The 22,618-nt window shown below is 43.0% G+C and overlaps 1 protein-coding gene across 1 annotated transcript in view; it reads right to left on the minus strand.

Annotated features, from left to right (window-relative positions):
• Positions 1-5,254: 5,254 nt before the first annotated feature.
• Positions 5,255-22,618, minus strand: part of dock4b (dedicator of cytokinesis 4b) — a 127,093-nt gene continuing 109,729 nt past the window's right edge. The window contains 10 exon segments of the mRNA XM_080492547.1: positions 5,255-6,744; positions 9,370-9,431; positions 10,264-10,380; positions 12,793-12,865; positions 14,168-14,277; positions 15,589-15,670; positions 17,502-17,613; positions 18,593-18,714; positions 19,924-20,043; positions 21,165-21,248. Coding sequence (XP_080348673.1) covers positions 6,289-6,744; positions 9,370-9,431; positions 10,264-10,380; positions 12,793-12,865; positions 14,168-14,277; positions 15,589-15,670; positions 17,502-17,613; positions 18,593-18,714; positions 19,924-20,043; positions 21,165-21,248 — 1,338 coding nt within the window. The 3' untranslated portion in view covers positions 5,255-6,288.

Below are 22,618 nucleotides of genomic sequence, written 5' to 3' on the forward strand. Positions count from 1 at the left end.
TGCGCTACACCTTCCTGCAGAGGTTGGAGAAAAAAATACCGCAGTATGAAAGTCTCCTGCATGAAAACACCATTGCTGTGTGTATATAAATATACACACACCTGCATTTCCCTGATCTCTTTTTGTCTTGCACTCCTCTTCAGGATTCAAAGCATTTTGAAACCAGCAGTCAACTCCCCATTCAGCTGAGGCAATAGTCCCTCCTATGAGGACAGCGCCAGTCAAAAAAAAATTAAACTTCACTCATCTTGCCATTAAAAACAACTCGGCGTGTTTGAAGCCGTCGGGTGAAAATCCCCCCATAAGCTGCCGAACACAACAGAGCAGATATAGGAGTGGAGCAGGAAGATAAAACACGGCATCTATTCTTGCAAGCTCCTTTTGAAACTTCCCTTCAGTGCGCCTCGGCGATGGAGCTTCTTTGCTCCCCGCAGAGCTCCTCCAGCTTCGCCTCTCCCTGGAGAGATTTGCAGAGCGAGACAAACACCTTGGGTTTCTCTGCGGCTGTGTGTTCTCCAAAATTGGCTCCAGGCAACTTTAAATTAATACCTAGTATTGCCTTTCCCCTGATAATTATGTATCATCACCCTTATGAATGCTATAAACGGAGGATGTTTAGGGCTTGTATAATGGGGCTAAACTGTTGCAGAAACCTCACGCTGGATATAATAAATGCCGCTTCTTTTAGAAATGTGCCCGACATTTTTACAATTACAGGGAGCTGCTGCAGGTTCATAATATTTACATGCTATTACAGCACTGTGCCTTCCGGCGATGCCACCTTTTGTTGGATGGGAAGCTATCTCTGCCCATGCAAAATGTCAGCGTCTGGGATCAGCAGAAAAATTTGCCGCCCGCTTAACTCTCCCCGTGTCCTTTCACCAGGACACGCTTTGTTTGGTGCAACTACAAGCAGAAAGCAGCTCTTCTCTCAATAATGGGCTGATTGACAAGCCCGCGGTGGTTTGTAACCGACAACAATGCTCTCGGGCCCGCTGAGAAGCGGAGGCATGTGTCTCCTGCTGCCGCAGCATGCGCCATCCATTGCAAAGAGATGCCGCGATTAGCCAGAACTTGCATTCACCGGCGAAATAATTGCTGTCAGATTAGAGCAAACCACTAACAATTATGAGTGTTGACAGGTGAAGTGTGCTCATCTCCTATTCACCAGCCTACACAATGTATGTTTATAGGAAAAGGGGGGGGGGGGGGGGGGCACAATCATTCAAGGTCTCTCGGTCAAGCAGCGCAGTTCTATCAACACTCCACTGTTGTGCTGATTATAGAGCAACAGCAGTCTTCAGCTCCACCACGGTGGCGGGGTAATTAGATGCTTTGACATGAACATGGAGTTGCTCCCTTGTGTGGATGTGTTCTGTTAGGAGCGACTCCTCTGCAGCCCGAGAACCCAGCAGGTTTGAATTTAACGCCACGTGTGGCCGTATCGACACAGAGGCTTCAGAGGCTTGTGTTGGGAGAAACAGATCAAACTGATGGCAGCAATTTGGAGATAAAGAACTTTAATTGTGTAAAAGAGAAATACACTGTGATTTCATAAACCTGTATGCATTTTACCGGGCTTCTGTTGGGCTGTGCTCCCAGGTTTGGGTACCCAAATGTTGCCTGAGTAGCTATGCAATTGTAAAATCTGATGGGTAAACCCACCAACTTTGTTATTTTACCATCTTCAAAAAAAATAAAAGAGGGTAAAACTGGGGTTTACAACAGACCTGGATCCTTTAAACTACATCCAAACTCCTGAAATGAGTCCCAGACGCTTACAGAATACAAACTGAACACTGAAAAACACACGGACGTACACCTTAATCTTGATTAAGTCTTCAAAACAGACCCACCTCTTTACATTCTTTAAATAAGACTTTGGACCTGGAGTCTTTAAGCTACACCCTGATTCTTGAAGACAGACCCAACTGTGAAAACTTTACTGTTTAGATGACCTGAATTCATCAAACTGCACTCAGAATTCTGTTTTTTTTTTTCCTAACAAAACTACACTCTGTATTTCACTTGATTTAAATAGCTTTGAACCGTTTCAGCCAAACCCAGACTCATTAAAATAAACATGGAAATGTTACATCAAGCCAAGACTTCTTGAGTTGCACACCAAACTGGTTGTGGTTCACGTGGAATCGGAATGTTTTGAATCAGGCACTGAACAAATTAAATGAAAATGAAAAAGAAATGCAAGAAAAGGCAGCATGTGTGATACCAAATGTTTAATCGGGATGTTCGATGGTTAATGATTACCAGCTACCATCACAGCTATGCAAGATGTACAACAGTAATTGAAAAACATTCTTTACAAACACCATAAAGAATTACGCTTAGAATAGTTTATTATTAGTTGTTTCATGAATTAAATTTCTACAAGAACAACCTTCACTTTTCTGCCATATATAACACTTTAGGCCTTTTTAGTAGTTTGATCCATGATCATTTGTTGTTTGGTGACACTTTAAAATGTGAAGCTTATTGTCAATTAATGAAAAAAAACAATTACTGAACCGTTCGTTAATTCAAATGTTGCATTTGCCACAATAATATGTTGCATAAGAGACATAATCAACACAAAACTCCCTTTGCTGAACGTAGTTTTGTGAGAATTCAGTGTTCGTGTGAGGAGACGTTCCAGCAACATGCAGCAAATTCTAGTTGGCCTTTTAATTAACAAACATATTGACTATCCCCCCACCCCCTAAAAAAAGATTGCAGTTGTCAATTAAAAGTCCCAACAACAAAGACTCAACCCACCTTTCACAGCTCACAGGGAAAAAAACAACAGATCTTACCTTATCAGTGGCTCAATATCCTCACAAGGTCTCAAGGAAATCCAAACAATTAGTCCAGTCAAGCAGGTCAGAGGACAATCTACAGTATTCTAACTTGCTCGATACTTGTGCCAGGACAAAAATCTTTCTGGCTAACTGTGCTTTCAAGAGCCCATAGATTTACATTCAACGAGGCTCCTGCCAAAAATGGATTGTTCCCTTCAGGACTGCCTCTTCTGCTCCCCTAAATCACTTCCTGCTTCCTGGTGGAGGAGGGAAGCTCTGAGCCAGAGAGGATTGGCTAATGCACCTCAAGACAACTGAGGCCTTCTTAACAGAAAACACGCCACTGGGACAAATGCCGATCTAATTCAAATATGAATATCCTCCACTGAGCTGCGCAATATTGTCGTCGACAGCACTTGCAGTTTAGCATACAGTAGAGCGGATTGCCTTCCATCCGCAGGTCAGTAGTTTGATTCCAATGTCCACTGGTGCATGTATGAATAATACTATGGAGTGGAAATGCACATTAGGATGTTGATATACTGATAAAACCACAGTGTTTTTTATCCAACTGCTGTGAAAACGTATTAGGTTAAATCAAACCAGTATGAAGGATACTGGCACAGGATTCTCGGACATTGTGGGAAGATTTTTTTTAGCTGATCTTCAACAAACTTTATCTGAGCGACTAACTTCCAACAACTTACTCGCTTACTCTGACTGTGTAAATCTAGCTAGCTCATCTAAATCACTCTTTTTTGTTTGTTTGTTTTTGTCTTTTTTTTACCTCGCGTGACTGCATTTTTAATTACTGTTCACTTGTGCTCAAAATATATTTTCCATCTATTCTGTGCAATAATAACAATCTGTGGTATATTTCAAAGTTATCAACATCATTATGCAAGAACATAAAATATTGTTTTCATATTTTTGCTTTTAACGTTTATCATTGTTTGTATTCTTCATCACTGTCCACTTGATGCTGCAACAATCAAAGTTTCTTCATTGCGAAACAAATCAACATTTTCTCAGAACCAAAAATAATCATAGACGATGGTAAGTCTGATAAATGGACTTTGGAACAGTAACGTGTCTAATCTGTTCTGTTTTCTCACAATCTATTGATGAAGCACCTCTAATTCCTTTAAATTACACAATGACAAATAAAGCTACGCTATGCTGTAGTTCTACACACAACGGTGTTTCTTTTATTATTTCATTCCAAATATTAAATTTTTTTTTGTTATATTTGTAACACTGATTATCAAAGAGATATTTTCATCTCAATGTGTTTTTGGTTGTTTGGTTGGTTATACCACACAATCTCCCAGTATCATTCCAGTACACCGGGTCTGGACCAAGCGTCCACTATGTTTTAACAAAATAGCTCATTTATAATTTAGTGATGGAGAAGACATCTCAAATTTGTAGTTTAACTCACCTGCAGAACACGTAGGTATGTATTTATAGTGTTGTTTGCATGTATGTGCGCACGCTCTGTCTTTAAGCAGCAATAGCTACCTGAAGACTGCTGACTTCCTGTCGCAACAGGAAGCTTAGAAAATTGCCGATTGTAAACAGAATTACACTTCACAACGCGATTCAAACACATCTCCAGTCCTTCAGAGCAGAAAGCGGTCAGTAAGTCCATTTGTATTACATTGGCCAGTTTATTGAACTTGTAAATGAGTTAGGAGTCATTATGCATGACTTAAATTTTTCTACACTCACAAAAACCATAAAAGTTTGAACATTTATAATAATAATTTGCTGCTTCAACATTACATTCAAAGCTGTAAATTGTTATAGCTACATTTTGTTAAAAACACAATATTTACATTAAATGTAATACACAAATTTTATATTTGGCATACTTACATTAATCTCATTTAATTTACAGGTTCTCAAGTACTGATTAATGTGAATATTTAATCTCAAAAATTCACAACAAATCAAAAAGTAAATCAATCATACAAAAAATTAAACATACAAACGATACTAAAGCTACCCTCCCCCCCTCCCGCGTCCCCCAAAAAAAGTTGCACAGAATTTGAAATGATGAATATTTTCTATTCTATTTTACAAAACAGTGTGAAATCGCCAAAGAGTCTTTTTGCTTCTCTGCAGCAGCGCCAAGACGCCGAGTGCAGTCGACTCACGTCCGTCTTTTTTAATTAAACAGAAAGTAAATCTCAACTGTACAAATATTTGACAATGATTAGTTTGTAAATATTTTTCGAAAAGAACATGAATCCCGGTGAGGTCACTGCTGACAGTGAAACTGTTGTCAAGACAATCTTTGTGCTCGTCTAACGACCCACGTGATAGGTTTATGACACTTTAGTTTGGGTTCTTTGGGGGGGAAAGTTACTTCCAAAAATTTCTATCCTAAAAATGTGTTCCAATATTAAAAAAAAATAAATTTAAAAAAAGTTTCCTTACAAGGAATTATTCAGTTTCCTTTGGCACAATACTTTAATATCTGTTGTCATGTACATCATGCAGGATCAACAGGGTGTGTTCACATACATTATTCATTCCAGGTTTTATTCGTGCAGCTCTGTTTGCCCACGTGTTTTGGCGCAAACTCCCGATTCTCTCTCTTGATTTTAAGATTCGAGAGAAAGAAGAACTGTGTCAAGGAGGCAATTTTACCAGCGAAAACCTCTCCAGCTTCCTAATTTACATGTCACCGCATGGAGTTAAATCGGCCTGAAAGCGCCTATTATTAGTGCCACATTTAACTCCACCAAATTATTCCTGCATTTAAAAAAAAAAAAAAACAATTACAAAAATTACTGAATCTGGTCAGTTCAAAGCACAAATTTAAATGTGATATTTTTTTTTTTTTTAAATGAGTATAAATTTAAGTTTGGCTTCATTGAACTATTGCTTGTGTGGCTATGACTATGAGAACACACCCTTGTCTACTACACTTCACTGAAATGCGTACTCGAGGCCTCTAGCACCTTTTTTTTTTTTTTTTTTTTTTTTTTTTAGCCATACAGTATACAAATATACCAAGTTGTTTCCAAAAAGAAAAAAAAAGAAAAAAAGAAAGAAAAAAATTAAGCGTGCAAGACTCACAGATAAAAGACTCTGTTTCCAATACTTAAGGCAAAAAACAATTCTCATACATACCAATATACATATATGTGAGATCCTCACATCTGTCCAAACTGTTCTGGTAAACATAGATCATGACTATCCGTGGTGAACTGTTGTCGGTACTAGAGCTAAAAGTGCGGAATGACCGAGTCAAAGCAATGCCCTCTAGTAAGTCCAACTCCCGTTCGGCGACACTGTTCCCACCAGCTGTCAATCAAGAGGCTTGTGTTTTGTTATTGGGGGGCGGTATCAGGAATGCCAAACTGAAGATTACAAAAAAAGTGAGTGCCGAGTAGAAAAGTGCAAAATACGCCAGTGTGTGTGTGTGTGTGTGTGTGTATACGTGTGTGTGTGTGTGTGTGTTATCCCCTGGCTGAGCCAGCACCTATAGCTGAGACACCTTCCTGGGCAGAGGCCTCGGCCTGGGGACCCGCGGGTCGGAGGTTCCGTCCAGCTTCATGCTGCCCGTGCGGAGCTGGTGAGGTTTGGGCGGCAGGGCCGGAGGGTCCGCCTGCGGGGGGATGGAGAGGCTGTGGGGCAGCGGCACCGGCCTGCGGGGGTTGTTCCGCTCATACACGCTGTAGGGCGGCGGCGTCTTGTTCTCTCTGCGGATGGGCTCGTCCGAGCTGCTGGACACGGAGTTGGGCAGGGTGGTCGGGGGAGGCAGCGGGTGAGGCGGGTGGTCGCCGGCGGGCAGCTCGGTGCCCGAGGCCTCCGACACGCTGCAGCGGCTGAGGGAGGAGATGCCGCTGCTGTAGCTGCCGGAGAGGACGGGGGAGTTGGAGACCAGGCTGGTGGACTGGCACTCGGTGGGTGAGGGGGTGAAGGGTGGCACTGTGGTCTGAGGAGCGAGGAACAATGACGGCAAGTTAAAGACTCATATCTAAAGAAAACAAGCAAAGGCTCCTCAAATTAAACTGTTTTAAGAGAAATATACAAATTGAAAGGCTCAAACATTAGTCGGGGGGTGGTCGGTACTAAGTCTTTTTCAAAACTCAACAATCACAATGTCAAACATGTTTACTGCAATGACTATTTCTATTTGTAAAATTAGGTTTTCATATCTTCGCGAACAAATTCTTCTTCGACACTGCTGGATAAAGTTGGATGTGGAATCAAGTCACAACCAGCCAAAGTCACAGTCATTATATCATAAATCTGAAGTGAAGAAAAAGTCACCATGTGAATGCAGCTCGACGGCTGCACGAGTCTGACACTGATTAAAGTCCTTTTTTCTTTTCTTTCCAAACACATTAATAACGCAATCCATTTGCCAAATGAAAGCTGCTCTTTTTCAAATTGAAATGTAAAACTTGAATAACTCAAACTAAACGTTCTAAACAAAATTACATTTGATGCGTCAAACAGTGGAGCCATCACGGAGCTCTGTGATTCAATTCCAAATGTAAATGATACCTGACAAGCATTTAATTAAGGGAATTGTGTTTGTGCTGGACGGACCAGAACAAGAGCTGGTCGGTCGACATTAAACGTGGTCGATTCAAAGGCCCGGTGTTACAACAATAAGAGTTTTAACTTGCCTGTGTCAAATATAAGACAAAAAAATGTGACAGTCGGTTATTGAAGTAACTGATGAAACCTAAAGAGTCTTCAAGTCTTCAAATCTCAAATCCTGTGTGCAGTTGGACACTTTGTGGGGTTTACTTCCTGAGATGGATCCTGTGACGAGGCCTGTCACAATACCGCCCGTTCCGCCGCCTCCTACACTGAGTGCTGACGTGGCCGCACAGCGACAATAAATAACATTAAAAAAGTTGAGTCAGTGAACAGACGGCGGGAGCCAGGTTTTTCCACTCCATCAAGCAGCCGTGTGCACCCAAACGAAAAAACACAATATGCCGCGCACCCCGCTTCCACCACTCCAACGAAAAATCCGATCGCTCATCAGAATGTTTTTCTACGCGATTACACAACCCTGCCATTATATCTGCAAAAACTTAATTGGATCTAGTGGACTACCCGGGCTGATCGGTGAGGTCGTGCTGTTCGCGCTACAAAGGGAGGTAACCGTTCGGCTTGCCGGGGCGGACAAACCTTCTCAACATTTAGGCTGAGCACGATGAAAACTCTGTATTTAATACAGCGCTGACAAGTAGCTCCGACTCCTGACCCAGTTTCCCCCGCAGAGGCTCCTTCTAAATATCACTTCCAGCTCCGGAGATGAGTAAGCACAGCCCTGTCAGACCGGCACCGTGTGTTTTCTGCGGGTTCCCTCCCGTCCTGGGGTTTGTGGTCTGGTAATGGGCCCCCGGCTACACTGAACCGATGTGTGTGCGTGTTTGGCATGTGTGCGTAAGTGTGCTCGATAATGGGGTCTGCTGGAGGTCCGCGGAGGATCCGTCTCAGGCTGTGCTGCGTGATGGGCAGCTCGGTACTTCGCTGCAGGCCTGCTCTATCGCCACGGAGCGCGCCCGCGCACACACACACACACACACACACACACATGCAAGCGCGTGTGTGCACGCTTCCGCCACGCACAAACGTGATTGACAGAGCACGCTGGGTGCCAAGCTGTCACTCACACTTTTGCTATCTGGAGTTGTTCTCTCTCGCATTTCTCACACAAGCGGACCGCACACTCGCACACAAAGCAGCCGCGTTCTTGGTGGTTGTCACATGAAGACATCGCACCTGCGACGCCGCCGCCAGCTTCGCGCCGTTGCTCGTGACAAGCCCACAAAGACGATCGCTGTGAGCAGGAGACGAGCTTTGGTTCGCCGGGGTTTCAAAACAACTTTTTTACCCTCATTAAAGCGCTCGCCCGGCGCTCAGTTAACCTCTCCCGCACCTCTTCTGCTTCTGCAGAATGGTATTAGCTACTAAGAGGCTCATTAACAATAAATCATAGTTTGGAGACAAAGTGAAAGTCATCTTCAGGTATTTATATGTGGCAGAAGAAAAAAAAAATTGCGAGGTCAGGGATATTAAAAACATGTTGAAAGACGCTGAACCGGCAGCGCAATATAACACAGAAACAAAGGGTTCAATCTTCTAAAGTGCAAAACTCAATGAATCCACTAATCCATCTGCTTTTGCTTGGGTTTTTTTTTTTTTTTTTTTTTTTTCCAGCAGGCACTCCAGGTGACATCCTCCCAGGGCTTGAAGTCAAACGCAGTGTGTGACAGTTGGCGGATGGCATGTGCACATTTAACTAACGCGATGAATTCCCTCCAGCCAGTCCCGTTTCGGGTCTGTTTTGGGACAGGCCCGGACATAAAAACTACTAAATCAGCAGCACTGGAGCTGTTAACAGCATCATTGAACAGTAACATAAAGCTCCCTCTGTATTATGAGAAGGATAAAGACCCCAGAGTTGGCCACTAAGACATTAGCGGCGTAGGAGAAAGATCCCGATGTTCCTACTCAGCAAGGTCAGGCAACGTCCAGGAAGGAAAAGTTAAAGTCAAATGAAAAAGGGGAGGTGACTTCAACAAAGAGAACCAACCTTTTGCGGGGATCTGGACGACGGGACGGGGGACTGCGACCTCATATTTTTAGCCGAGGAGCCTGCTGACAGCCAGACGGGAGGGAGAGAGAGAGAGGGAGAGAGAGAGAGAGAGAGAGAGAGAGAGAGAGAGAGAGAGAGAGAGAGAGAGAGACAAGAAAAGGGGAGAAATTCAAATGAGAGAAGTTTTTTTATTTCTCTCCCCATTCACCAGGATGAGACAGCGTGAGTCATGCAAACATCCACACATGGAGCTGAGAGGGCCAGTGGCTTAAAGCATCAATGAATCAAATAAGCGCTGATGTTGTGCAGGTCCTTTTCGACTGCCTTGAGCTGTTTCTACATCCAGCAGCTGCTGCTGCTCTACGCAATGAGGGCAAACGAAGAGTAAAAACAAAACAAAAAAAAAAACACCCCTTCTGCTTATTATGCTGCTGGGCAGTGCAATACATCAGAAAACACTAGGGAAGTCTGTTGCATCTGTAAATAAGTATATATATATAAAAAAAAATAAATCTTGACTTCATTGTGGAGAAAAGTGTTTTTGGGATGTAATGACATGCAACTGTCAGGGGAACTGAAAAAAAAAATTTAATAAGAATCTGGGATTTTACTGGGATTTGAGTTGGGATAAAGTTTAATCCTCTGCAGTCTGCAGGGATTCCCAACCTTTACCAAACACCTCATAGCGAGGAGAAAAACAGAATATTAGGCTGGTTAGTGTGGAAAATACGGGTAGTCACATTGCAGAAGATGGAATTAGAGCTGGAAGACAGAAAACAGTCTGAGAGGCTCCAGAGGGAGGAGGCGGTGAGAGCACCAGGTGTCAAAAGCCAGACTGGAAAATTAGTGCCATTCTTCAGGTGGAAGATTCAGTGCCATCAGCTGCTTTACCTGAGTACGGTGGCCTAGGAGGGACGGGAGGACATAGCAATTTGCCGACAGAGTCAGAGAAGGACGGGGCGCGCTCTTTGACACTGTCTAGGCTCCAGCTACTGGGAGTGGTTCTCACTTTACAGGACATAGAAACACGACAAGTCACAAAGGCATCATGGGTAACACAGGACAGTGAGACTCAACACACGGTAAACAGATGATATGATGAATCGTTTGGAATGGCTGATTTTTTTTCGCTCACAGCGACGCATTCCATTGATCATGCGGCTCATGTTGCATCCACTGCTCAAGGTGAGCATGTCGCTTCAAGTCACATTGGATCAATCCCGTCTTCCCGACAAATGTTTGCCGCTTCTTGAGGTATTTTAATGATCCTAAAAACGTCGATCGAACCTCTCGTGGGCCAATTCTGCCAGATTTAGCGCAGCAGATTTGATTTGATATGACAGTTTGTTTTCTCTTTACTTCATCTGTACTCGCTGGTTGGAAGTGGGAGCAACACGGGCAACACGATGCCACGTATTTCACATGCTCGATGAGAAAGCTGATGAAATTTGCCGGCGCATTTGCTCACCGTCAATCAAACCGAATCAAAACACATCCAAACAGCACACCGTTTTTTTTTTTTTTTTTTTTTTTATTCTAAAATTATACATGAGGATGTTTTCATTCTGTAATGTAACCTGTGGAGTTCATTTCGAATAAACTGGACTCATTACATCCCAGCATCACATCATCGTTTGTTCTCGTATATTGTGCCGGGCTTGTGATGTTTGTACCCTCAGTAGGATGTAAAATCAGAGCGTTGCACAGCGGTGGGACCTGCACCTACACTCGTTTTATAATTGAGAACGTGTTCGAGTTCAAGCGGGGTGATTAAATGTGGCAGAAACGTAGCGACTGTTATGTAATTGTCACATGAACTGACTCATCACTCAGTTAATTGTGGCGACACTGGCAGTTTTATTCAGCAAAAAAAACAACAACAACTGAAAACACTTTTTTTTTAATCTCAACTGCGGTATTTAAATGTATTTTTTTTGTGACTATTCTAAATGTGTATGCCTTCCTGGCATTCAGAGCCTTGTCACAGCCTTTCATACTCGATGTGTCCCAGTTTTCCGTTTTAATTGCTGGAGAAGCTGCAGAGGATTTAATTCTACAATTCTGCTACTTGTTTTTCTCCCTTCAAAGAGAGTTGTTCCTTCAGTTCAACAAGTCAAGACGCTAAATCAGCTTCTGAGGGAAGTGATATTTTTTGACTGAATACTGATTACGACAGATCAGACGCATGTGATTTAGTGGTAGTTATTGCCTTGTTCAACGGACGTCTGTGCAATTGGTGTGAAATCAAAGTAATTGTTTTGTCCTGATAGGAGTGAATAAACAACACGAGGAAGACCTCAGATGGTCTTCGCTCAATCCCGAGCTTTTCAAACTTTCTCCTCTCACAGAGCGACTCGCAGCGTGCACATTTGTGTAAGAACAAAACATAATCAGACACATAAGTTTACATAAACTTGTGATCCGCTGCCTGACGAGATCTTTTTTTTTTTTATTGTTGTGTTTTACAGGGATTGCCACATTTTAACAACACTATGCGGAGTTATAATTAGAGGCTCAAAAAACGACACTTCAGTTCTCGCACATTTTTATTGCCGCCATGTGCATAAAGGTGTCATGTCACCATATTGTGGCGGTTTATGCATCTCTCGCTGCATTATTTACAGATCACACTTAAATCACATGGAAAAGTGTTTATGTGTGAATCACAGGGAAGCTTTTTGCACGCTGTATTTTTAAAGTGTCGGTACCGTAGTCCTTCTCGATTATTTCTGAAAAGGTCGGGAAAGTTGTTCTTTTGCGGCAAGCCGCATCGGCGTTTTGTTCTCGTTCGCGAAAGGAAACCTTTTTTTATGCAGATTTCTCTTCATTTATAGCAACGCCACACACACATCCATCAGCGCTGCAGAGATACTGCCTGCTCTTTCATCACACTTAAGGTACGAGGGATGATAAAACGCCGCAATCCAAACAGTGTGTACATGTGTTTGTATACGTTTGTGTGTGTGTGTGTGTGCACTCAGCGGGAACAGATGCCTCCTGTCACTCTGAGGTCAGACTGTCACACACACACCGCGTCGCGTTCATGGGAAGACAACTCCCACCCCGGACGGTGGCGTAAGCGGCGGTGAGTAATAGATGAGCTGCCTGCTTCCGCTGCAGAAGCCCCGCATAAATATCGTCCTCGGATCGGAGCTGTCGCTCCTCAGAAATTACAGTTAATGAACCCATACTGGGGACTTGTAATGAAGAATGAGACAACACTAACTTTTAATTGACAATATACTCTCAATGTGGCTGATAAAAAAAAAAAGAAAAATAGTTGTTTCTAGTTGTAGGGGATTCCCTGGAAAATAAGATGGCATTTCAAGTGTTTCTGAGAGGGTTAAGAGTGGCTCTCAAGTGAAGAATGTTTAAAAAAAAAAAAAAAAAAAAAGTATATGGTAAATATAGTGCTTTTACCTTTATCTGGAGCAGAGAGGTTGGGGTCACTCCTTGGCAAAGTGGTATCGCCTATCTGATGCGCAGGAGCTCTCTGCATGGAGAAAAAATAGTCGAGGAAAGCGTTACGGCATGGCAACAGTGCATTCTCGATGTAACAACGATAGGAGTCAACTTCAAGTGAACAGAGAATGACTCGAGTAATGGATGACGATAATGGTGTAAAATCTTTACCGGAACAAATTCAATAGAAGGGACAGGAAGATCCACACAGTGCAAGAAGGTGGTCACCGTGGAAGTAGAGAGTGTGTCGAATACGAACCATCTGACTTCATTTTCTAATTACGATCAATGATGCCGGTGATCAATGCCTCCAATAGCCAATATCGCATTACCGGCTAATATTGAGCATTTCATTGCTGCGAGGGTGGGAATTAATCGTTGAGTCCTTTAACATCCATTTCTCTGCAGAATACTAGAAAAACCAGGGTGAGGACGAATGGCCTCGATAGGCAAACACATTATCTTTCTCTTCCTGAAGCTGTGTGTCTGCGAATGGAGTGTGTGATGGTGTTACGTACTGTCCTTCAGCTCCAACAGGAACTGCAGTATCATGTTTTTCTTGTTGGCACTTGTTATTGCGCTAACATTAGCTTGCCGAACAGGAATGCGAGAGCCTGTTTGTTTTTTTTCTTTTCTTTCTTGCACTAGAGCAAGAGCAAAAACTTTAATAAAACATCAGTTGCGTGAAGCTGCTCTTGAAAACACTGCTCTTCTTAGCTCTGCCCTCACTCAGGTGGCGTTAGGGTGAGCTGCAGTGTCTTTTGTGTGGCCAAAGTACTTAACAACTAAATTAAATTCAAAAGTAACATTAACGTTTCCATAGGACAAGTGAACACAAAAAAAAGCACAAGAACATTTCAATTTCAGTCAATCCAGTCAGCAATTTTAGTTCCTATGACTTCTGGTGTTTTGTTTTTCCGTTCAATCACCTATAACACTACGAGAACATATATTCTGCAGAGATGCTTCACTGTTTACTTCTGCCTGTCGCCGAAAGGTCAAAGACTAATTCATCTCTCTTATTTTCCCCGACCAGCTTCTCCTTTGGCTATAATTAGAGATTTAGTTTTTATGTAAAAGCCCAGAAGTTAATGACAAATGTGCGGCACATTCAATTTGATTATTTACATTAATTAAATAAGTGAACATGAGCCATCGTGGAGTGAGCACCATTTCGTCCACTCTGGGAAGTTAATACAGTCATCCTTTATACCGATTAATCATGAATGGTGAGAAGATCCCACGTGACAGCTGGGATTACCTGTGCATGCACAGGGAGAACATGCAGACTTTTGAGGTCATACGCCTTGTGTGGATGGACACGTAGGCTCACCTGTGCAGGGTCAAGCGGGTTCGGGAAGATGGCGCTGACCGGCCTCTCTCGGGGAGACAGACAGGCGTTTTCTCTGGAATGCTTGTGTTTCTCGGCCATTTGAGGTGAACCTGGAGTAAACAGCACGGGGACGGGGCGGTGGGGGTTCAGAGAATCAACACACATATACACAGGCGTGCGCGTGCAAGGCCATGCACAAACACACGTGGGACCAAACGGCAGCAAGGTGTTAGGCTATTACCCACAAATACTGGCAATCAGGAAAGGCCAATCTCTTTTTCTCCCTCCAAGCCTCTCTGCCATTCTTTCAGCCTCACTAGCTCCACAACATGATAAATGGCCTCATCCAGCTTGCACACGCACACACACACACACACACACGCCTCACTCCCTCGCACCCCCCCCCCCCCCCCCCCCCCCCCCCGTTCCCTCACCCCCGCTCTCTGTTACTCTGGACAATCACAACAGAGACATGTGCTGCGGCTGGACACAGTAACATATGTCGCATACCGAGAGAGATAAACGCTGCAGCCCACACAAACAGACATGCAAATCCTTTTATTTCCACAGCACTTAGCCTCAGCTGCTGCAGCGGCTGTAAAGATCTTGATCCATTAGTGAACGCGATGGCACTTGGAAGACTATCATACGAGTGTGAGATCCCCATCGATGGCTCTCATTCAGACAGGACCACAGCAGTAATAATTCTCCACGAGCTTTACGGGGAGACAGAGGGCGCGTTTATAAGGGTGGCGCCCGCCGTCAGCAAGCTTGCCAAAGGGGAGTGTACAGGCTTCCATAAAAGTCTTCATAGATTCTTACTTTTTATGATGGGGATCAGGCAGAAGCATGTTTACACAGTTGTGCGCATGGAGATAAGAGAGCCGCGCGCGAAAGCATCACACCATTCACACTGCACTTGTACGGTAGACTTGGTAGACTGAGACGGGCCGAGGCAGGAGATTGTGCTGGGCTCCACGAGGGACACTCCGCACAGCTGTAATCATCTCTTACTCTCCGTGGCTCTGTCTTGCATTTTTACCGGCTCCATGTTTCTCTCGGCAGCATTTGTCTCAGCCCATTTCATTTTTTATCTGCGCTCATTTTGTATTCTCTCTGTTCCTCAGTCTCACAATTTTCATTCAATCCTCCAATTCTCATTCTTATCCCCATTTTCTTTTTGTCTTTGCCCCGTCCACCTCCTCCGCGTGTACTCCTGACTGTCATTTAATCTCCCCAACCTCACTAGACAGGATTCTGCGGCACGTTCCACAGAGCAAAGTGTCACTGAAAGGTCAAAAGTTCAGCTGGACATCTGTCCACTTCCTGAGCGGGAGCCACTCTCGATCGAGGCGTCGGCTGGGAGCCCGTAGCGTGCAGTTTAGTGCAAAACAAGGCAAACAGCGGAGGACCCGTCTCACCTCTGGCACTGGAGGGGGCTGAGCTGGTGACGTTGGGTGAGGCTGAATGGTTGGAGCTGAGGCTTGAGGTAGATGGACTGGGCTGGGGGAGGGAAACACAACAACAACAACTACTGTATTAACATCATCAAGAATTCATGAAGTTTAGTACATGTTCACCGACAGTAATGTAAAAAGAGCCTGTTAAAACGATGCTATCTGATAGCTTGAATTTCAATAATTGAATTTTTTATTTTTATTTTTCAGATTCAAATAACCAAACCTAAATACAAAATGTGGTTAATCATACTTTAATGACATCTTTATAAATTCACAACACTAAAATGCTTTTTAGAATAATGTATGGGCCTTCTTCTTTTTTATTTCAACAGTCACATACCATGCAGTACGGTGCTAGTTTAGATTCACTGATCTACACATAAATGCACAACAGGAATTAGCATTTTGGTTCCTTCATCCCAATATTTATTGATATAAAGATCGTAGAAATGTTGCACCGTCACGTCAGGAAGTTTGAGGCTTTTCTATATGTTGAAATCGGAAGTTAGTTGTGATGCATGCAACATGTTTACAATATGCTGTCATCACACTCTCACAAACACCTTTCAGTATAAAATTATATGACAGTCAGTGTCAAGCTTGGAGAAAAGCCATATTTATAAAAGCAAAAGGTGAGGTAAGAAACCTGAAGTGGCGTGGCTTTCTCTTAACTCAACATTCACATTTGACTTTTGGCAGTTGTAGTTCACTTCAAATAGTCGAGCACTTTGTTCATTTTTTTGCCGTGTCGAGTCAGTTGTGCATCAGTCCACCATTCGCCTGACTTTCAGAGGATCACTGTGTCGCCATTGCTCAGTACACCATCTAGGGGTGCAAAGTGGTCGTGCAAGGTGAAGCAATCAGGGAAGTTGGATATCGTGCCGACTATATTTATAATAGCAAATCCTCACAAAATTGTCTCTAGGATGACATAGTAACTATTTAATACAAAAACAAAGGAGAAATCTAAAAAATAAACTTTTGTATTGACCTTTAAAAATAACTCTTATGGCGCTTCATACAGCCTTTTTTCGATCCCTTCAGCTGACACTGTATACGATTAGTTCACCAAAAACAGAAAAAACAACTCTGCGTACGTATTCTCAGTCTGACTCACTGCGTTTGCTTTCTGTCGGCAACGTTTGCCACTCTTTTTCTCCAGTGAACTTTAAGAAAGTGCGCGAATGGAAAGAACCGGCAGAAACGTGGACTCTCTTGTTTTGACAGCTTTGAAAAATTGTGGTCATTTGAAAAAGAGGGAGACCCATTATATAAAAATAATCAGTGTTTAATGCAGAGCAAGAGGCAGAACAGAAACCTTTAATGTGAGCGTATGAGTCTGTAATCGGATGCACTCTGCAAACTGTACATGTGATTCCTCTCCTTTATTCGGTAACTTGTGCTTTATCTGCTTTTATGTTATTTTTGCACGGCAATCCCCCCCCCCCCCACATGTTTTCCTGTTACTCCAGGCCTGCCAGGTACAGCAGGCCAGCTTGCCAGGAGTTGTCGGCAGCTCTCTGAATTGGCCAAATCTAGTTTAGATTAGACTCCAGCGGGCTCCCCGGACGGACCGTACAAAGCAATGTGTCCTTATTTGATATAATCGCTACAATTTGCTTGGCTGGACAGTGCTCCGAACAAGAGAAGGAAGATAGAGAGAGAGGGAGAGAGAGAGAGAGAAAAAAAGGGGGTCAGAACAGACGAGAGATGAGGGCCGAAGAGAGCGAGGGTGGATTAAAAAGTATTTCAAGTGAAATCTATAGGGAGCAGGAGGGCAAGATGCTGGGATGTGGACTCAATCTACTGCCTTAAGAGCATCTGCGTGCATGTATGAGGAAAGCACGCGTGTGTGCAGAAGGGAGATAGACTACCTGCATGTTAAAGACTTCATCTGAGCTCTCCGATTGCCCTGTGATGTTACTGACTTCATTGGAGGCTTGAGATGACAGAGAGGACGAGGAGTAGCGGTTCACCGCGGGGTAGCTGAGCGAGCTGCGGGCGACAAAAAGACAGAGAGAGATCATTATGGTGCTTTTCAATGAAAGGAATGAACTTGTGTCATCATGTTTTATTAGCTTTGCGAGGTTTCACTCACCGAGAATTCAACACGAGCAGGGGCGAGGTGAATAGAAATGCAGACGGGGCAGGAGAGAGAGAGAGAGAGAGAAAGAGACAAAGAAAGAGAGAGAGAGAGAGAGAAAATGTCAGATTAGACAAATTATTGATGCACCAATCACAGCGTTTCATCCAGCTGCCAAACGGCAGGAGTGTAAGAGAAAGGTTAGAGAACAAACATGACGGCTTTTTAAAGGAAGGTTAAATCAGAAGTCTTCAAAGAAAAAAAAAAAAAAAAAAAGATGTAACTTGGTTTCTGCGTGGAGAAAACAGACTTCAAAAACAGAAATCAAAACGCAACAAGCTAGAACGCGAAATGTCACCGGGAGATTGAGGTGATGTGTGCGTCTCCATCCTCCTGTGTGGCTGTGCCCCCTGGGAGCACGCCGTGGAGGCAGAATGTCGCAGGTAGACACAGTGGCAGGGTCACTGAACACATCAAACACGCACGTGCACGCGCACGCACACACACACCGCCTGTCTGTCAGTCGGCCCGACAGCAGCCACACAGAAAAACCCATGTGGCCAAGCTGCACCCTTACCTATTGTGCACCCACAATGAGCCCCACCGGTAAAAGTGTTGAAAGCAGAAAAGGCACCAAGCGTTGCGGTCGAGGTAAGGCGAACACACACACACATACACTCCCAAAAAAAAATAATATATATGAGAAGAGGAAGGCCAAAAGAATGTAAGGAAAGGACATTTTATAAAAGTATGACTTTTACGTCTCTGACAAAACAAAAATTCTCCTTTCAGCTCGGTGGAAGGCGAAGAGAGAAAGTTACAAACGTAAAAGGTCGAGAATTTCTGAAAAATTAATCAATAAAAAAAAATGAGGGTGGTCACCTTCGCCTGGACACCGTGCGGCCACCGTCTGGGCTGATGATGCTGGGCACCGAGTTCCTGCACGTCCGCGGACTTCCGTTGGTGAAGTGTATGGGGCTCGCGCGCACATACGCCGGAAACTCCTGAGGGAGGAACTGCTCATTAGGACATCCGTGTTTGTGCGAGGGCGAGTTACTGAGCTTTTTGGGATCTACGTGATGTTGGGAGAAACGTGTATGCTTTGTATTTACAGCTGTAAATTTGTTGAAACGTCCTACTCCAACTGACACAAGCTGAAAACCAACATATCTGAATCTCCTTCTGCAGGAGTGGATTTCTCTGTCTGCTGCCGCCTGCGCTTGCTCGTACAGAATCGTCTGGGTTTTTTTTTTTTTGAAAAAGGGTAATATGATTGCGATTTCTAATTGATGCTGTATAAATAAAACTGAATTGAACTGAAATGACAGCACACCGGGTGCCCTGCTCTTCGCTAAGAAGAGTAAATTGCTCTTAGAAAAAAAAAGAAAAAGAAAATCACTAAAATTGGGCATTAGAAGACTGGAAATTGTTGTGTGATCTGACAGTTCTCATTTTCCATTGTGATATTCAGATGCTACAGACAGAATTGGGCATAAACTAGCAGATGGTGGCAATAAAATGCTGTGGGCGATATTTTCTTGCCACATTGGTAGCTCTTTTGTACTAATCATATCATGTTCAGATGGCTCCTCGCAGCAGGGTAAAGTGCCATGTCACCAGCGAATACCATCTCAAACTGGTTTCCGAAAGCCATCGAGCGTCTTTAGGAGATTTACAAACCGAAAACTCAGAGAGCCGCAGCAACTATGTGGCGCTTTCAAGGTCAACTGGGAGCCAGAACCTCCGAGGAATATCTCCAGCTGCTTGTTTAATGTGTGCCAACTTAGAACAAAGGCAGTTCTGGAGGAAAAAATAAATAAAAATAGGTCCAATCTCGTGCGAGCAGGGTGTTGCTAATAAAGTGGTTTGAGTGTATGTAGATAAACTACACAGTGTGCAGATGAGGGAAGTTTGTTTAATGAGGGGTGGCTTTCCCCTTTAAATTACTTAAAGGTTCATTTACTTGGAAGTCTAAACACAGCGGTAGGTTTTTCTGGTTCTATACAGTCCGTGCTTTCAAAAAAAAAAAAAAAAAAGACTTTAGATGATGATTTGAGGCGGACGATGTGACGCATGTGAGCCTGCTTTAATCTAATTGTCTGTCATTAACTCACATAGCTTTTATTTAAGAAGTCGTTTGAATCAATTGACTCACAAAATGAGCAATATTTGAAAATGGTTTTGTGATTAGTTTTTCTTCAGTTTGTTTTTACCTGAATGCCCAAACTGGACTTCATGAGATGAAATTGGTCGACTAGTTTCTTGTGGAGAGGTCTCATATCTTGAGGAACAAACTTCTCATGCACAGCGAGGCCATACTCCAGTATGTGCGCCTGCAAAGGGGGGGAAAAGAAAACAAAAATCACAATCGAAAGAGCTTCAATTCTCCATTTCCTGTTTGTCTGTATGTACATACAGGAACATCATGGTTTCAACAATGACTGTGAATTTTGTTGCATTCATTTGTGATATGTTGTTTTAAATATTTTAATAAAAAACTACTAGGGATTGCAGTGGCATAGTGTAGATGTCTGGGGAAATATTGAGCATGCCAGCTTCATCTCTCCTCACACTAAAGACACTAAAGATGAATGATATATAAATCTGAGCTGGTGCGTGGGTCAATATTAAAGCATATATGCGATCACATCGCATCGCAACTTATTCAAAATTCACACATAATGATCTTAAAGACCTTTTCTACTTCTAATTCTACTCTTACTGAAGCAAAAACTAAAGAAATATATAAATAATACAAAATAATTAAAATGATTAAGAGTAACATTCGTGCACTAAATCATAAAAAACAACTTTCACAACTATCATTCAAAATCACCAGTATAAATTAAAAGGTTCTAATGAATAAAACAAATACAACAGAGCATCTGATCACTATGGTATTTAAAAATTTACCCAGGTAGCCTGTTAATTAGGTTTTCACTTCCTTGCATCAGAATCATGTCTTTCCTCTCACAATTTGTGGTATTTTAAATGTTGGAGAGGTTTTGATATGTATATTGAATTAAAAAGTTTAACATTTTCTTCTACTTTCATTCTTGACTACAAATAATAAATGCTGAAGAAAATGGAGGAATGGTTAAAGAAATTTCCCTTTGGGATTAATAAAGTATTTCTATTCTATCCTAAAATGTCAAAATTGTACATTTTAAAGGTTCAACGTGTTTTGCGGCTCCAGGTAAATTTGATTCGATGGAAAAAAATCACAAAAAGGCTCTTTTGGTCATAAAGGTTGCAGAACTCTAGTATAGTAGTAGTAAAGAGCTTCAGCCGTTGTTTTATGATTTATTGCTTCTGCCACTAGTTTGCGTGACTCAATACGTCATCTTGTGGTGAAAACTGGCACTGCACAGTGAAACCGTCGGCCCGCCTTTGAGAAGACACGGTGCCGTTTTAAAGTCTTCATCGCGTACTGTCAAAGCACAACAGTTCTGACCTGTTCAAACATGAGTTCCCTCAGCCTCCCGATCTTCTCGCCGTCCTCCGGGTGATTCATAATGTAGTCCTTCACAAAAAAGGCCTGCAACAATGACAAAAAAGCACTGCATCGGTTATGCGCACACACACACACACACACACACACACCGGGAGCTGGAAGCCGGGGGCCGTCTGCACCGCAGTGCCACCTGAATCCCAGCCGGCCTGACACAGCGAATCAGCGTCCGCACATTTACTTGTCGAGCCCTTAAAACAATCCGGAAAAAAAAACAAAAAAAAAAAAAAGCGAGCACTCACAGTTAATGAACGTACCTCCTGAATGTATGAATATCAAGTTCTGGGACAGGAATAAAAGTCCATACTGACTAAAAATAGAAATAAAAAAACCAACATTTGGTCAAATGGATGCCACAGGAATCAGAGGGTTGATTTCACCTTGATTCAAGAGCCAATTTGGGATCTGATTAAAAAAGCTCCTTTTCATATCAGATTCATTCATGTCAGTGCTTCCCGGTCTCTTCAGAGGGATCACAGCTGTTGATTACAGACGACGCTTTCTATTCACTTCCCAAGACATTCTCTACAAAAAGGCGGCTCAAAAGAGGGTTCGGATGAGACGAAAAACGCTTTGAACGACGCTAACTGTTCTTGTGGCAGACATACATTAAATGCCACGTCCTCACTGTGTACAACAGCACCGGCGCTCGTGGTGTGTTTACAGATTACGGTAAATCCTTTTCAATCTGCATCAGGGCACACAAGGAAAAGAGGGACGGTGAATCGATGAAAGGCCCGGCCGAACAATCCGGCTTTCCAATCCGCCCCAGAAGGAAACAAACTATAAAGGGACCGGGAGGTAAAGGGCGAGTTCACACGCGAGAAAATAAATAAATAAAAGACGTGGCTCAGCTGTCAAGGACACAGCTATAAATCCCCAAAGAAACCAACAAAAAAGAGAGAAATGTTCCCAACCAGCACATATACATAGATCTCTATCACTCCAAGAATTCTCAATCAGCCAGATTTTTAAAAATTCGACACCAAGGCCGAATAGAACCCTGCTTTAGCAACTCTAGAGTTTTCCCATCGTTTTTGTGAGTCGCCGCCAAGAAAATGTTCCCATTTAAAGTAACGCTTACATTCTTCTTTTGAGACTTGCGTTGGTAAAATACTAGGCTGGCTTCTCAGGCTGCGGGATTGCCTAAGATTTCACAAACGCCCAACAGCTCGGATGATACGGTGATGTTGATGTTGATGAGGAGGATTCTAACCGTCTGGTTTTGGCCCACGGGCTATATATTTGACACCTGCGTTCTGGAAAAACATCCTTGGAAGGTAAGCTTTACGAAAACAGCCCATGCAACCCCATAAAACTTTTTATTTTTTTTATGGTTTAACATGCAGCAGGGCTACGATTGTACTCGCTTTTTGAGCAGGGTATTCCATCCAAGG

This window comes from Lipophrys pholis (genome assembly GCF_963383615.2).
Source record: "Lipophrys pholis genome assembly, chromosome: 22".
Taxonomy (NCBI): Eukaryota; Metazoa; Chordata; class Actinopteri; order Blenniiformes; family Blenniidae; genus Lipophrys; species Lipophrys pholis.